Below are 17,063 nucleotides of genomic sequence, written 5' to 3' on the forward strand. Positions count from 1 at the left end.
ATATTGGTTTAATTGATCTTACTCTTGGTTTGATTTGTATTCAATAACTAAATCACTTACCCTTTAACAAGCTAACAGTTAACAATGTAAAACCTTGTGAAATAAATGACATGATACAATGTAAGCATCACTTAGATATTAATGGGGGGGTGCAGACAATCGTCATTTTTTTTTCTTCTTGTTAGTCTTATCTCAGGGTATATTTTAATATTACGTTTGTATTTATATCAAATGTTTTTTCTAAATTAATTTTGGTTTTGCAACAAACAACTTTAATCATCCACACACGTGCACAGACACAAACACCAGGAGTATGTCTGGCGTTTTGAAAAGTTCCACTCCTGCACGCACTCGCAAGCGATCTCTCTACCCCGCTCTCTCTCGCTCTCTTGGTTCCCGTCTCTTCCTGCATGGAGCCATGAGCACGCCTACACTCACTCGCGCGCGCTCTCTCTCTCTCATGCACGCAGCAATTTTTTTAATTAATGAAAATATAAATAAAAACAGGTCGGAAATATATTTGGGCGGCCATAAATTTACTTGGACGGCCCACCCAAGTATCGTCTATGTGTGGGAATCACTGCAGTCCCGCAGTCCCGCAGTCCCGCAGTCCCGCGGCCCACAGGTGCAAAACTCAAAGTTTTTTTGCGGCCCTCTAGATGGCGCTCACGGCCCAGTTGAGAATCACTGCTCTAAGGTTCACCATCTTGTTTTTCTTAATGCGTCCTTACTTAAATATTAAATATGTTTTTTGAGCCAGGATCTTCAGTCCCATCCTGTCTGAGAAACATTTAGTTTTTGCTTTAAGTGCTAGAAATAACATTGATCTCGACCTAAGATATCTTAGATTTGTAATTATGAATTAATAATAAGTGCTCTGGTTATTTATGAATGTATTATCCATGATTTGAACTTCTTCAAAAGAAGTTAGTGTAATGCTTTATTGTGCAGGACGTAATGGAAATAAATAAAACTAAATGGAATGTTTCATGTTGGCCCTTAGATGAATACTAATCATTCTCTCTGCTTCCTCTTTGTCTCTGTGTTTCTCTCCTCAGAGTTATGCTCTCTATATCCTCAGAGATGAAAATGCTACTTCAACAGATGTCTCAAAGTACCTGACCAAGCTCTCCGCAGGTGTGTGTGTTTCTGTGACTTCTAGCCTTGAAGATCATTGGATTTGTCTTTGATTGCATCCTGGGACTGTGTGTGTATCTGACTCTTTGACTGTTTGGTGTATGTGTGCACGTGTGTATGTGAACATTTATTGACAGCCAGCCCTATACCTGTCAGTCCGATAGTGGCCTGCTCCAGGGCGCAGTAAAACAAAAAGACAAGAGGTTTGCAGTGACGCAGGTGTGCCAGTCACCTGATCCCCTCTGTTTGTTCTCTTGACAAAAGACCAATACAGTGTTGAGGTGGCAGCAGTCGCTGCAGGTATTTGATCTGCCTCTCTTCCACTGATGCAGAATTGGTCATTGAATTTGTGGGCGGTGTGAGAGTCCAGAGTGATTGTTTTTTTTCTCAATCCTCATGTTGACATTTTTTGGGGACATAACAAAACCAGACAACAGTAAAAGTCTTCCCACATAAATGCCCACAAACCAGGAACAAAAAGTCACCTTCATTTATTGCCCATTCTTTTTAGTGACAAACTTTATGGTACCCATCAGTGCAGGTTTGAAAAGGTTTTAAAACAAACCAAAAGTTGTTCTCTTAAATGAAAGGAGGGAGCATGAGTTCACACCTCACAAAGGGAGACCTAATGAATCAAACCACTGACCTCTTATCCCTGCTGTCTCGCTCTCTTATCTCTTTTTTTCTGTCTCATCCTCCACTTTCTCAGGCCAGAAGTCGTGCACCAGTGAACCGCACTACAGAAGGTATTTACAGCAATGAAGGAAACCTTTTTACGAGTAGATATGTTTGATAGAAAATGATTAAACCTGTAAGTGATTGGATGACCGTATTTGCATCAGTACACACAAAACTGATTAAAGAAGGCAAGTCTGAAAATTAATCAAATATCAATGTTTTTACAAGGTTTTTTTTGTACAAAGAAAGTTGTGTTTACAGTCAATTTCATCAAAACACATTGTGTATTCAAATGGGGTGAGATCTGAGCAACACATGAGCATGTCCCACTTTGACCATTTTCAATCTGCATTGTTTTGAAAAAAACTGACCAGAATACAGACGTCTGCTTCTTCATCGCCTGTTGTGGTGCATCTCTGAGTTTGTCGGTGCATTACTGCCACCTGTAGATCAGTTGAGTGGTGAGAACTCATCATTATCATGAATTTAAACTGTATTGTGAATAAGAAACAAAGTCATGAGAAGCTGTTTTATAATTAGCTTGAGGTTAAAAAACTCCACAAAGAGGAATTTAGGACAACATGAATTGTAAAATAATTCCTATTTTAGAACCATTTCTCCTGAATGAACAAAGTTACTTTAGATTTTGAATACTTTTTTTCCCTCAATTCTTAGTCAACCTTTTTGTAACGGATTGCTCTATATTTGTTTTGTTTGTTTAGACAGAGCAGTGTGAAGATGAAGTTGCCTGGTGAGAATCTAGCTGAGCAGCTGGTCGTCTGGCTCACCTCAGAAGGTAAGACAAGCAGGGTTTTGATAGGTTTTGATGATATGGTTATGTAGGATCCTCCTTATCAGAAGACTTATAAGTAATAATGCAAATGTGCACAATCACAGCAGTGACACTACAGTGTTTGATTTTGCTTTCTAACAGCCAGATCTCATTTAAAGAGTGTTGGTTGTTTAATTTCTTCTGAACAACTTTTTAACACTTTAGTAAGTACACCTTAAATCTTCAATCAAAGTGGTTTAATTATATTAGATTATATAACACTCTTCATGTACCAGTTATAAACACTTCCGTTCTACTTCAAACAACAAGTAAATCATATTTAATCCACCTTAATTTGCAACCCACATGACCCATATGATGCTGCATTTATTTCTTTTGCATGTTGAAGAGTTTTTTGGGACATTGTATATTGTTATTCATTCCTCTCTTTACTCTTGCTTAGGTTTCACTCTGAAGGACCTGGAGTCTGTCCCCTTTGGCGTGGCTTTGCCCATCAGAGAGGCCATCTACCGCTGCAGGGAGCAGCCATGCTCTGATTGGTCCGAGGAAGTCTGTTTGCTGATTGGGCGACAGGATCTGACCAAACAAGCTCACAAGATGACTCTGGCCAAGAGCAAATCTGTGAGTGTGAAATAATGTATAACCCAAGGCCAGAGTACCCTTTGTTTAACACAAGTATCTCTAAAACGGTGGCTCCCACCAAACATATAACAAAACAGTCTTTGATCTTGTTACTGTAGGTATTTTCAATCACAAAATTTGCAGAGTATGTAGGCACATTCATCAAATCCCTTGCAATATTTGATACAGCATGAAGTTAGCCCAAGTTGCAATTGTTTAAAAAGTGCCAAATGTCTGAAGAATGCAAATTCTTCGAAGGCACATGCGTCATGTAGATAAAACCTTTGCCTCAGAATTTTATGCACTGTTATTTATCCCAAGTCAGTCTTAAAACTCCCCCACAGAGGATTCCTTGTCAAAAAAACAAAAGGTCCTGATCACCTGTAAATACGATACTAACTGGAATACTTTGTGTTCTTGACAGTAAGTATCTTTAGGCATTAGCTGCTTTTGGAATCATGTTTAAACCAGTAAGATAGTTTGGATGGAGCATCATTCCCCTTACACTGTTCAAAGTGTCATTCTGTAGTCGCTGCATGTGAATATTAGAATGATTTTTGTTTGTATGTTCAGTCTGTAGGTTCAGGTCTGTCTTTGGAGCCTCCTCCGACCACAGAAGCAGATGAGGAGGAAGATGGGATGTCGGACATTATCCAAGAGGTAACAGACACAGTTAACAGTATCTTAGTACCTGCTCAAATATAAAGATATTTTGTAGAACCTTTAGTCTTACTGAAAAGTGTTTATGGTGTAACAAATACAGTAAATAGAGTTCCTGAGTTCAACTTCTTTCTCCTCTCTAGGTCACAGGACTAATCTGGAGTCAGGATCTGAGGATCCAAGAGGTCAGGAGGCTCCTGCAGAGCTCCAGGCCGGTCCGGGTCAGTGTTGTCCAGCTACCTGAAGTTTCTGATCACGAGTACATCGAGGAGAAAGAAAACAAGTGAGTGAAATGTACCATATGTGTGTGTACTGATATCCTCTGGTCCTGCTACATAGATACTCAAAGAAAGCAAAACTCTCTTTCAAAGGACACATTTTACACTAAACTATAATCTGGTGAATTGCTTATCATGCTGATATTTTTGTCATCCTGTTGCATTATTTAAGATCTGTCATCTTCTTTCTTTATTACCGTCTCAGTGTTTTCGCATCTTTGCTGTGAATAATCAAGGATAAATAATCAAGGATAGCTGGAAACTCCTCTATATTATTTTGATTTTTCTCACTTAAAGTCTTAACTGTTTCTTTAACTAAACTTCATGCCTTTATTTGTATTAGGATTGAGATTTTAATGATTCTCTTCAGTTTTCACATTGAAATGTACAGCTATAACATTCAGCATGTCTAATACTTACAGTGTAGAGGTAAATAATAATAAACACTATAAATAGATTTTTCATTGAATTTTGCCTCTCATTTTCAACGTATCTTCCCCAGACTCCTGCAGTTGTGTCAGAGGACCATGGCTCTCTCTGTTGGCCGAGGCCTCTTCACTCTTTTCTCCTATCAACCCGTACCGACTGAACCTTTACCTGTCCCAAAACTCAACCTCACAGGTAATGTTATACGGTCTATATACCGTATAATGACAATAAATATATGTGGAATTATGTGAAATTTGAAGACGTGTGTTCCAGACAGGGAGTAATAAAATATTAAAAATCCTCTTGGGGATTATGTGGATTCTATAATTCTGTATGTCTGTATTTATTCACATTTTCTGCTGCAGGCCGCGCCCCTCCTAGAAACACGATGGTTGACCTAAACAGTGGAAACATCGACGTTCCTCCCAACATGACCAGCTGGCCCAGCTTTCATAATGGAGTAGCTGCTGGACTCAAAATAGCTCCTGCTTCACAGGTCAGTTTAAAAGCAGGCCTCATGTTTAGTTTTACATACAGCTGCGTCTGATTACTAACTCGCCTCTACAGTCTAGCCTGCTGTATTTATCGTATTTCTAGAGACAAACTCATTGAAGCTTTGCAGTGTAAACTTTCTCAGTCTTCCCCAAACTTCTTTTTGTTGTACAAATAAACATGACTTTTCCTTTTCGTCTGTTAAGGTGGACTCAGCGTGGATAGCCTACAACAAGCCAAAGAACCCAGAGTTGGCCAATGAGTATGCAGGCTTCCTTATGGCCCTTGGCCTCAACGGACACCTCACCAAGCTGGCCACACTCAACATCCATGACTACCTCACTAAGGTACAAACGTGCACACAAAGATTCACATGTGCAGAAACTTTCTAATTATTTGTTTCACAGCACAAATAAAGCAAACATATACATCAACTGAAGACCCTTCTGACATACACAGGCAGACATATTTAATCTTTAATGAAAACTTCCTCTCTTTTTTCGGGCCTGAAAACGTCCTGCAGCAATAAAAAGAGTGGATTTGGTGTTCTGTCCTGAAATTCATTCAATACATTATTTGTTTGAGGATTCAGCACCCGTATAAATTACTGAGGGTGAGCGTGTGTTTTTGGATTAACTCCATGAATACTTCCTTTCAGTTCACAGAAGAAAGTTCTTCAAATGACTGTTTCCCTCTGTGAGACAGACACACAAAACAGAAATCCCCAAGATGAGGAACAATTGTGTGAAAGGAAAACAAATATGAACTTAATTACAGTTTATACAAAAATACACCCATCTACTGTCATTACCTCGTGCACACACACCTACACACACATAGTTCTCAAATGACTGTAAATGAGAGACGTGAACTCAACAACTCAACAGAGGCAGGCAGACAGTCAAACTGAAACTCTGCCCTCTCGGAGCTTTGAAACGAGACGAGCTCTTCCCACTTTCAGGTGAGAAAAACAACAGGATGCTGAAAACCAAACCATGTTTTCTATCCATTATGCAGAAAGTGTTAAAATGTGGTTAAAGAAAAAACCATTGCACAAGAGCTCCGGGGAGTGAGTACACATTGAGCATACTCAAGTCTTTCAGATGGATTTTGTTCTGGTCTAACTTTGATTCAGGCTGCATTTCATAAGAACCGAAGTGCGCTTTCCTTATGAGTCATTTCTCAACAACGAGGACTAAGAGTCATCATACAGATGTTAGAGTATTTGTAATTTGAAGAAAGTCCACTTCCTGAAATGGCTGAAAGAAAAAAAAAAAAATTATTCATCTCAGATCTGTTCACAAAACTGCCACCTGGTAAAAAAAATCTTTCCTTCACTCATTTATCATGAAATAAACTTGGCAGATTGATCAATGATGAATCTTTTTTATTTATTTATTTTTACGCGTTTGGGAGACGTGGCGTTAGAAGAGGGGAGGGGGTGGGTTCCCGAGGAGCCCTGAGGAGGTGATACTTTTCAAATCTTGCTAGCTTTCCAGAAATACCAACCCTGCCTTTAAGAGAACAAACTCTAACTAGACCAGAAAAAGGCATCTGATGACACTGCAGAGACCTGAGTTGTAAAGTTGTCCTCAACACACAACACTCACTCTGAAGGAAGGCTGTAAATGTGGTTGACAGTGAAGCATGTTGTAGTTGGTGTTCTCTCTAGGTTTCTATTCTCACTGTAAAAGAGAAATTACACAGGCATTCTTGTGATCCGTTCATTTTGATTGTGTATGGCTGTGGTTTGAGAGAGAATGCGGGGGTGTTTGTGTGTCTGTCCCTCATCGTTTACAAGTTCCCAGTGTTCTCAGTATGTTGCTTCCTTTAGAGCGTCTTAAGAAGCAAGTAACTGGTGACATGTCCATCCCCATTCATTCGTTTAACACCAACCACTTCACATAATGTGACAACAAATATTAAATGTGTATTTATTCTGGGGTACACTTTTGCAGTTTGATGTCAAAATTCTTGCCTCTGTTGAAAACCAAAGGCCAACAATTGTTTGCCACATTTTAAAAATGGTTGCTAGTGGCAACCTGTCAGCTGTTAATGTCAGGTCCTTATGCTGTCTGCCAAAATAGTTTTTCAAAACGTGAATCCGATGGAGGAAGAGAACTAAGTTAAAATGCTGAACACAATTTTCATGTTAATTTGATTGAACTGCCTGAGAGTTATTTTATTCGCTATAAATTTGGATTTAGTTCAGCATTGTTTCTAATAAAGCTGACAATCAGTATTAAGTCGGTCTGTTTGAAAGAGTTGTCTTGAGTTGTTAATCTCCGACTGTCTGTAACAAAGTTTAATTAATAAATATTTTAGTTACTTAGTAACACAATAAACATAATAGTCAAGTTGTTGACTTTATCTGCAAATATCTTAATACACACAAATGTACATCATTTACTCCTCAGTCAATGTGTTGATTTGTAGACAACCTGTTTCAGAGTGTTAGGACTACAAACATTTAGGTCACCTCACCTCTGTGTTATGTCTTTGTGATTATTAAATACACACACAGAGTGGTGATCCACAGGGGTCTAATGGACACTGTCAGTCACGTTGAGCTGATCTGAAAGCTGTTTGGACATTTGTGAAACCAGAATCACAGTAAGAGCTGATTACATTTTGAGGGCGTTTGTTCTGCTTGCAGCAGGTATTCACTACCCACAGACCTCCATTAAGCTGCTAGAAGTCAATGTATTTATTTAAAAGACAAAAAAATCACCCAGATCAAATAATTCTGAGTGTAGATATTTTTTCATCTCTTTGTAACCCTATAATATTTATTTTCTCTGTCTCTGTCTCTGCGATGCTGCTACCTCAGGGCCACGAGATGACAAGCATTGGGCTCCTTCTGGGTGTGTCTTCAGCCAAACTGGGCACCATGGACATGTCAATTACCCGCCTGCTGAGTATTCACATCCCTGCCCTCCTGCCACCCACCTCCACTGAGCTGGATGTGCCCCACAATGTTCAGGTGTGAGGGATGTAGACTGAACTGTCTGCATCAGAATGGATTATCTTATCAGGGAAAGACTGTGAAATTACTATTTTGTATTAAGTTACGAGTAATAGAGTCATTACACAGCTATTAGTGTGTCTTTGTAGGAAATCATTTCTACAATCTGCAAACCACACATCAATTCTGTTCTTCCTGTCTGATCTGCAGGTTGCTGCTGTGATTGGCATTGGACTGGTGTACCAGGGAACAGGGCACAGACACAATGCTGAGGTCTTGCTGTCTGAGATAGGTGTGTCTGTGTTTGTTTGTGTTTGTGCAAAAGAGTAATGGAATAAAACAAGACTTGGGGTCAAAAACAACAAGCCCAATACATTTGGATACAACTCATTTGGCTGTAAGGACATCAACTTTATAACAAGCACCTCACTATTTTTTTTATCACGAAACATATAAAACATAAACTATGACATGTCTATATGATGACATGTGCTCTGTTTGTCTTTTGATGTTTGTTTGTCTTGTTGTTTGATGATCACATGTTGCATACTACATTTTGCATGCATGTGAGTACTATTAAATGATGTACAGTCAGAAGACTCTGAAGAAAACATATTTTTATTAGGCTACTTATAACAGACTCTTGGTGTGGTTCTGATTTGCTTTCTGGATCTGGACCTCCTAGTTTAGAAGTGTCTGGCCCATTGAACTGTAGTTTTCCACTTTTGACCCTTTGAACTGTGTGTGTGTCCGTTTCATTTTCTTTTTAACCATTGAGATGGTTTCATTTTGTCGTCTGTGTGTGTCTTTCAGGTCGACCACCCGGACCAGAGATGGAGTACTGTACAGACAGAGAGTCATATTCACTGGCTGCTGGTCTCGCCCTGGGCATGGTCTGTCTTGGGGTAAGTCACACACAGAAACACTTTACCCCTTCAATAAATATTTGAAGACACAATTGCAGTGATCCAACCGGCTGGAAGTTACACGAGAGACAGGTCATTACCTATCAGAATGGATTAGATTATTTTTTCCCTGCCCAAATTGTCAGTGAAATGAAGTTGATCTGGGGTTACACAGGGATGCAGTAGTCAGCACTATTGCCTCACAGCAAGAAGGTTCCTGTTAAAAAGGGCCATTCTTTGTGGTTTGAATGTTCTCCCCATGCATGCATAGGTTCCCTGAGGGTACTCCGGCTTCCTCCCACAGTCCAAAGACATGCTTGTGACTTTAGTTGGTGACTCTAAATTGTCGGCACAATTAAAAAAATGACCAACCCTACCTTGAAGTTGTCATAAAATACAGGTATACACCAACTCTCGCTCAATGACAGCTGGAATCGAGAAACAAGACCACAGAAACATTTTCTGGTTTGAATCTTTATTGTATTTTCACTAGCTTACTTTTTGCCTTGGGTCAAGTATCCGTGGTAAAAACAGGTTAAAATCATAATAATTTCCTTTTAGAACGACCCAGACCTGATATTTATGAAGGCACTGTTGTCATCTTCTAAAAAAGAAAAATCATGTGAAACTGCTGGTAATTGTCACTCTTTACAATATGTGTTCATGCTCACTGACAGAGAGGAAGCAGACAAGTTCTCACAGGAGTTTAAGTGATGTCTCACTGTTCTTGTGTTTGGGTTTCTTTGTCTCTTTCTTGTTGTATACATTTCTAAATTACCCTGAGGAAAGATCACGTTTATCTTATCCCTGATTTTAATCCTTCATTATCTCCCACTTTGCTCTCAACATTCTCTGTCTCATGTAAACCAACTCATATCAACTCTAAACAAACATCTTTATTCTCTCCTCTCTAATGTCCATGCCACCTCTCTGTTGTTTTTCACCATCCTGTTTCAATTTTCCATTCCTTTTGCCTCATTACAACTTTGCCTTATTTGTATTTATCCCCCCACACACACACTTTATTTTGCCTCTCTCTCTTTTCATCCTCTCTTCTACACTTGCCCCCCTCCTCCCTCTTGTTTCTCTCCTTGCAGCATGGCAGTAACCTGATTGGGATGACGGACCTGAATGTCCCTGAGCAGTTGTATCAGTATATGGTGGGGGGGCACCGCAGAGCTCAGGCCGGGGCTAACAGGGAGAGACACAAGTCCCCCAGCTACCAAATCAAGGTAGATGGACACATTTCTATTATCTGCCATGAAACACTGCGCTCATGTTTGTATATTATCTTGTCAGTTTATTATGTGATTATGTGGTGTGCACAAACCAAGAGAAGACACTGATAGTTAGCTGACTGCTTTCTTTTCTTCCTGTGGTTAACTTGCTTACCAAACATTAATCCCTCTCATATGGTCGTCACTTCGTCTTTCAGGAGGGTGACACTATAAATGTAGACGTGACGTGCCCAGGAGCCACGCTGGCCCTCGCCATGATCTACCTCAAGACCAACAACAGGTGAGAAAAAGGTCAAGTGATAAATGTTCACCTTTTTTTCCCTCAAGCATTGACTTGCCAAGCTTTGTAAAGATGTAGAATGAGTGACTCCTCATACATTTATATGGTGCGGCCACCGCTTTGTGCATTTTCATGAATCACTTACATGTCAGTGATCTTTTGTTACCACATCTGCTTTGGCAAAATAACAGAACTGACTGTTTGTATGTTCAGTAATATCATATAGAATAATAAGAATTCTTTATTTGTAGAGCATTTTTAAAGACAGGTGCACGTAGTGCTTTACAGAAGCCATTTAAACGAGACAATCACAATTGCAAACACAGGCATACAGTTGTAACAAAAGACAAATGAAGGTAAAAACAACAAAATGGGAGAGTTGAAATCTGCAAACTGTAGCTCTGTTCAAATGATTTGTCAGCTAAAAAGGCAGAAGTCTGTCAAAATGATTCTTGAGGCAGGTTTTAAAATCAGAAACAGTCAGCTGAATAATTCCTTCCATAATAAAAAATACATTAAATTATTTACTTGTATTTTTATTTAAACTTTCTGCATATGTCATGAACTGTTTCATGTTCCTTCACTCATTGGCTCATGATTTGAATAATCAGTTAGATAATGGCAATGGACATTTATATAATGTACTTTACTAAAGCAAAAACATACTCTATTTACCCACTTTACAATTTAATCTGAAATTCAAACTCTAAAAATGAATTGTTTTGATGAATTGATTGGAGAAACGTGATACCTCATTCAGAGCCAGCATTGTGCATGTATGCATAAGAAACAGCATGATAGGTTCAGAAGCTAACACAAGTACTGTATTGACCCAGATGCAGTTTTAAAACTGCGGCTAACATGTTGCCTTCTGCCTTTCACTCATTTCATGTCCATGTGAGCTCTGAGCAGAACATCTTGACCCTCCCAAAGACACATCTCATCCCTCAGTGTGTCGAGTTCTCACTTTGTCTTCCTGCAGAATGAATCTCGTCATCGTCCAGCTCTCTGCTATTGGTCAAGGGGTTCTGGTCTTCCCTAAGGCTCGTCTCATGCCGTCTGTCTAGTGGTTGAGAGAGTTTTGAAGGAGGGTATTAACACCTCATTTTCTCTTCCTGGTTCTTTCCACAAGGTCGATTGCTGATTGGCTGAAACCTCCAGACACTTGGTTCCTGTTGGATTTCATCAAGCCTGAGTTTCTGCTGCTGAGGGTTAGTGTGGTACTAGCTGTGTGTGTGTGTGTGTGTGTGTGTGTGTGTGTGTGTGTGTGTGTGTGTGTGTGTGTGTGTGTGTGTGTGTGTGTGTGTGTGTGTGTGTGTGTGTGTGTGTGTGTGTGTGTGTGTGTGTGTGTGTGTGTGTGTGTGTGTGTGTGTGTGTGTGTGTGTGTGTGTGTGTGTGTGTGTGTGTGTGTGTGTGTGTGTGTGTGTGTGTGTGTGTGTTGTTTGTCAGTGTGTGGAATCATCTTTACCACCTGCCCATAATCTGGTACGTCTAACTTTCTAACTTCTCTGTCTTGCGTCTCTACCCTCTCAGACTCTTGCCAGATGCATCATTATGTGGGATGAGATCCTTCCGAATGCCGAGTGGGTCAAGAGTAACATACCCCAGGTAAGAAATACACACATACACTATTTACACACACAGCTGACATATTTGGTCCTGTGATGCTGCAGACCTTAAAAAAAGTCAGCATGACTTGTAAAGAATTTGGGGAGGTTTGGTTGTTTTCTGATAGCTTATCTTTCTCAGTTGAGTTATTTTAATTTAGTTAGTCCTAGCAGCAAATTGTGCCTCGAGGTAACTGACTTCTGTAGCTGTGGTTGTTGTAAATTTAATTTCTAAAGCCTTATCCAGTTAATAAAATACTTCTTTGTTGTACAAATCAGCAGTCTAGAATGTCTTTTCTTGATCCCTGCAAAAAAAAAACATTATGAGAAATTTAAAAAAGCCTCACTTACGTTTATCATGACCAGAAACCTTTTTTTTTTTTTTTTTTTTTTTTTTTACCGCATTTCAAATAATTAAAAATCATTCCCCCTTTTTCAGTAATGACTTAGCTGTTTTTATTTAATAATATTAAAAATATAATTCTTACTTTAATGTTCGGAATCCTTAACCAGCCACTGAAAGACTGAAAATGAATCTTATTCACTAGCTGCTTCAAACCAATTGAGGGATTGATAAAGTTGTATGAATTGAATTAAGAAGCTATCAATAAAAGTGCCACTCTTTTCAACATTTTGCTTTTAGATCATTAGGGGGGCTTTTGATCCTTCAGAAGACTTTAATTTGGAGACAATGTCGTGAGTATTTCAGTCAAAAACTGGCTTTTCATTTTTATCATAGATTTCTGGTTGAACCTTGAATACTGCACCTTGTCAGTGTCATTCAGCATCATCAGTGCCTTCTTTAGTTTTGAAAGTGTTTTTTCTTGACATTGTCCAACCACCATGACTGATCATCTTCCTTTTATTCGTATCCAATCAGTCAAGCACAGGACTACATAACTGCGGGGGCTTGTTTGGCTTTGGGCTTACGTTTTGCTGGTTCTGCCAACTCTGATGCCTTCGACTGCCTCTACAAGTTTGCCGGGACCTTCATGCAGCTCCTGTCCCTCAGTGGTACAGCTGCCGTTGTAAGTGTCTGTGTTTGCATGATCATTAGAAATGTGTCCTCTGGTCTCATAAGATTGTAACAGTCATAGAAACTGATGCTGCCTCACTAATACTAAAGATTATATTTCATAATATTCCCCCCTTGCTCTCCCTGTCTGTTTGTGAACTTGTGTGCCTGTTAGCAAACGGGATATTACAACCTGCAGACTGGTCTGTCCATGATACTGCTGGCCATGTCTATGGTGATGTCCGGCACGGGGAACCTGAAGGTCCTGCAGCTCTGTCGATTCTTCCACAAACGTACTGGCGGAGAGATGAACTACGGCTTCCACATGGCTCATCATATGGCCCTGGGCCTGCTCTTCCTAGGAGGGGGCAGGTGAGATACCAACACACACACATATAGTAATGTATTGTTTGAGGTGCTGAGAAGATTTACTCATCAACCAAACACATATTTAAATTAGTCTAAAACAAGGATTTACTTTTTTGTTTCTGTCTTTTGTTAATGTAAATCTGTGACTGCTGGTCATTGCAGTTTAACTCAAGTGTTGGTGGCCAAATGTGGAACTTGTTACCACTTCTGTAAGCTCACTCAACATTTGGTAATTCAAAGATTTGAGCTTTGAAACATGCCAGAATTACAAATCTACATAAATTACATGGAACTGCTGAATGACCTCAGATGTAAACTAGCTCTAAGCTAACCCTGGTACAATGCATCACATGGCAACATTTACGTTTAATATTGTACATGGTCCCTTATCAAAAAAACAAAAAAAACAAACTAACAAGCAAACAAAAGATCTATTATATATTTGCATACTGTGCCTTTTCTCATGAAGTTTTCTCTCGAATATTTGTGTTCTTCTCAATATATGACTAGTACATATATATGTGCAAAAGGATATGTTAGAAAGTATTCATAGTTTGAAAACCTTGATCATTTAAAACGTACCTTTTCATCTGAAGCAGAGTGTTGCCAAAACACCAGAACAAAACATTCAAACTTTCTGGAGTCTTAGAAATTTGAATACAGTCTCAGTTACAACACACTGTTTATGGAAAGGACCAGGCGTTGCATCTAAATCCACACATTTTTTATTACATTTTTTCCCCAGAATAGATCACATTTGTACAGACACACAAACCAGGTTCCTCCAACCACTGACCTCAAGCTGTGTATTTTATAGAGAAACATCTGCTCCCACTCTCTCATTAAATGTTGCAAATGTTTCTCCACCTACAACTGTAATCAGATGAACATTTTTGTTTAACCAGGATCACATTTTATTTTAGATCTGCCAGATGAAAACCCTCAAAGCTGCAAAGTCAGTTTGAAGCTTGCGAACCAGAGTGTATTATCAGGAGTGTCCTCCAGCGGGTCTGTAGAGGTTAAAGTTGATGCTGGGGAACAAACATGTCAAGTCAATGTGGGATTTCCCTTCCTCTGCTTGTGTGTCATTCAGTGTCTCATCTGATAGAAAATGTTCCACATGATTTGCTTTATTTTGATATAGCTACTTCCATAACTATTTTTCTAGTGTTTCAATTTCACCCTTTTTTTGGTCTCTCTAGTTCTCTGTTGGTATTTTCCTTCCTCTCTTCTTCCATCTCTGTTTCAGTCTACTCAGTTAGTTTCTATTCCCATTTATTTATTTATTTTTTAGCAGGAAATTGAAGTGAAAGTGTTTTTTTTATGTATTTTTTAAACCAAAGTCATACGTCTTTCAGACAAGTGATCACTGGGCCATAATGTCGTTCTATATCAGCTGAACCCAAGGCCTGCCTTGCATGTTTGTCACACTTTTGCACAAGTTTCTCTTGGCAGCTGTTCTTCGTAAACCAGTGATGAGCATGTGAGGTGTTATGATTACTCCTACTTTTGCCTTTTATCCAAACACTGACGTCAGAAATGGAGTTCGTCCAATCACACCTCCCACTGCCTCTAAAATAGCTTTTATTACAAGATAGAGTCTCATGATGGAATAATAAAGTGCAACTTCATATAGAGTATTTTGTATGTTGTGGAAAACAATTCTTTAACTATACTTCTTGCTCACTACGGCAGGTCATACAACAGATTTTAAAAGTTTTAGCCGGGTATAAATGTAATGCTGTTAGGAAGAACTGATTGTAAACAGCAGTCCTGTGTCTTTTTTAGAAAGGTCGACCTAACCCTCAAAGCAGGAAGTGTCTGTCTTGTGTTGCTGTAAATCAGTTTAAGAGTCTTGCGTTGCAGATTTAGTTAAATGTTCAGGGGAAATCTGCGATGTGATTGGTTGAAAATAAACAGGGTACTTTATTTATAAAGAAACATTTTCAATCACATTTGTTGAAGAAAGTAGAACAATCATTACTTGTTATATATATATTCCTGCAATAACTTGTGATTTCTTAAATCTCCTGTGTGAAATGTTTTTTTTTGTGTTGATTTTGGCGCCTCAGAGGAGCTTTAATGGTTGTGAGAAGTTGGATGAAAAATAAAAAACTTAAACTTAAGGAATAGACAATATATCATGTAAGGCAAAGAAAAAAAAAATGGAAAACACACATCTTACATTTGTAACAGATGCTCACACTTGTTTTAATGATCCTAATGTATGGCTGCGATTTCCTCAATTTATGAAAATCTTGAAGGTCGATTTGATAGACTTGTAGATTTGCTCTATTTTACAATGTTTGAATTATAATCCTGTAGGAAAAGAATGCTCTGTGGTTGAGGATCTTTCAACAGGCTTAACGTGCCTGAAGCAGCCGAGTAATTGACCACTTTTAACCCAACTGACTTTGAGTACTCTCATAAGTAACCTTACAAGGACAATCGGCTTTATTGTCTGACCCAGCTTTATTATAATCACAGCATTAGTCAAAGTACGCACTCAACTGCCAACTATTATGTTTAAGAGGCCCTGCTGTGGCCTGAGATGACGTAAATCAAGAGTACAAAACACAGCTGCTTTCAGCAACAACAATGAGTTTGTTCTTTACATTACACTTCACATACCCATCACAGTGTATATATAAGCACTGATTGTAATCTTTGATTATGGCTGTTACAGCAAGTGGCCAATATCTTTGCCTACATTATGTAGCTTGTGACAAGTTGTTAAAGGTTTTTCCTTTTATGTGGATGTTTAATTAGTGTTGATGTTCAATGCATTAAACTGAAGCAAAATAAAAAAGCAGTATCTGCTGTATTGACTGAAAGACCTGAGTTCTCCTGTTTACAATATTGGGGAGGAAAAAAAATCTAATCTTGATATATCGGCCGATATCTTTCTGAGATCTATGTTTGATCTGTAGAGATGGATAGATATAGATATACACATTTATTGCGTTGATTGCTAAAATGGGATCAAACACTCGTGGAAAAGATATATAATGAAGACAAGATGATCACTGTGTAAGTACGTGCCTCAACGCTTGACACTGTGGAGCGTTGTAATGCTTGCTGTAGTCCATAAAGCACTCTGCTGGTGACAGCCAGAAAGAGAATAGTAGTGTAATACAGTGAGGCTCAAATGAAATGCTCTATGTCTGGGGAATAAATCTAGTAATATCAGCCCATATCTGCAATAAAATTAGTCGATACTGATAGTCACCAGATATCGGCCGATATTATTGGCCACGGCTGTTTAATCAGTCGGGCTCTAGTTGGCAGTGCCAACATATACCAGGGTGCATTTCACATGAGCATTTCTTTCCCCCTTTCTTGCTCATCTGCATTTTATGTTGTACACATAGCTCAAATAGATATTTCTGAATATATATGTAATAAGTCTGGTAAGCCAAAAAGCTGCAAAATGTTTCCTCGTTGTTAACACTCTGTTTTTCAATTCTTGTGTTTTTTTTGTTTTGTTTTTTTTTACTAAATGTGCATCATAGATAGAGAAGAAGTTTAAAATTAATTAACTCTTGTTGGTGTCTATGAGAGAGGAATGTTTTGTCTTTACTAATAATGTTTTATGT

General features: G+C 38.8%; 1 protein-coding gene across 1 annotated transcript in view; it reads left to right on the forward strand.

Moving 5' to 3' along the window:
• The window catches only part of anapc1 (anaphase promoting complex subunit 1), a 49,610-nt gene that overhangs the window by 21,953 nt on the left and 10,594 nt on the right, over nt 1-17,063 (forward strand). Inside the window, exons 25-43 of the mRNA XM_061040189.1 lie at nt 1,059-1,137; nt 1,847-1,883; nt 2,538-2,611; nt 3,051-3,229; nt 3,803-3,889; nt 4,033-4,172; nt 4,670-4,788; nt 4,962-5,092; nt 5,295-5,435; nt 7,919-8,071; nt 8,264-8,345; nt 8,867-8,958; nt 10,056-10,190; nt 10,394-10,476; nt 11,609-11,687; nt 12,010-12,084; nt 12,727-12,779; nt 12,964-13,111; nt 13,274-13,470. Of these exons, the coding sequence (XP_060896172.1) occupies nt 1,059-1,137; nt 1,847-1,883; nt 2,538-2,611; nt 3,051-3,229; nt 3,803-3,889; nt 4,033-4,172; nt 4,670-4,788; nt 4,962-5,092; nt 5,295-5,435; nt 7,919-8,071; nt 8,264-8,345; nt 8,867-8,958; nt 10,056-10,190; nt 10,394-10,476; nt 11,609-11,687; nt 12,010-12,084; nt 12,727-12,779; nt 12,964-13,111; nt 13,274-13,470 (2,084 nt within the window). The remainder of the gene's footprint in view (nt 1-1,058; nt 1,138-1,846; nt 1,884-2,537; nt 2,612-3,050; nt 3,230-3,802; nt 3,890-4,032; nt 4,173-4,669; nt 4,789-4,961; nt 5,093-5,294; nt 5,436-7,918; nt 8,072-8,263; nt 8,346-8,866; nt 8,959-10,055; nt 10,191-10,393; nt 10,477-11,608; nt 11,688-12,009; nt 12,085-12,726; nt 12,780-12,963; nt 13,112-13,273; nt 13,471-17,063) is intronic.

This window comes from Labrus mixtus, chromosome 6 (genome assembly GCF_963584025.1).
Source record: "Labrus mixtus chromosome 6, fLabMix1.1, whole genome shotgun sequence".
In the NCBI taxonomy this organism is placed as follows: domain Eukaryota; kingdom Metazoa; phylum Chordata; class Actinopteri; order Labriformes; family Labridae; genus Labrus; species Labrus mixtus.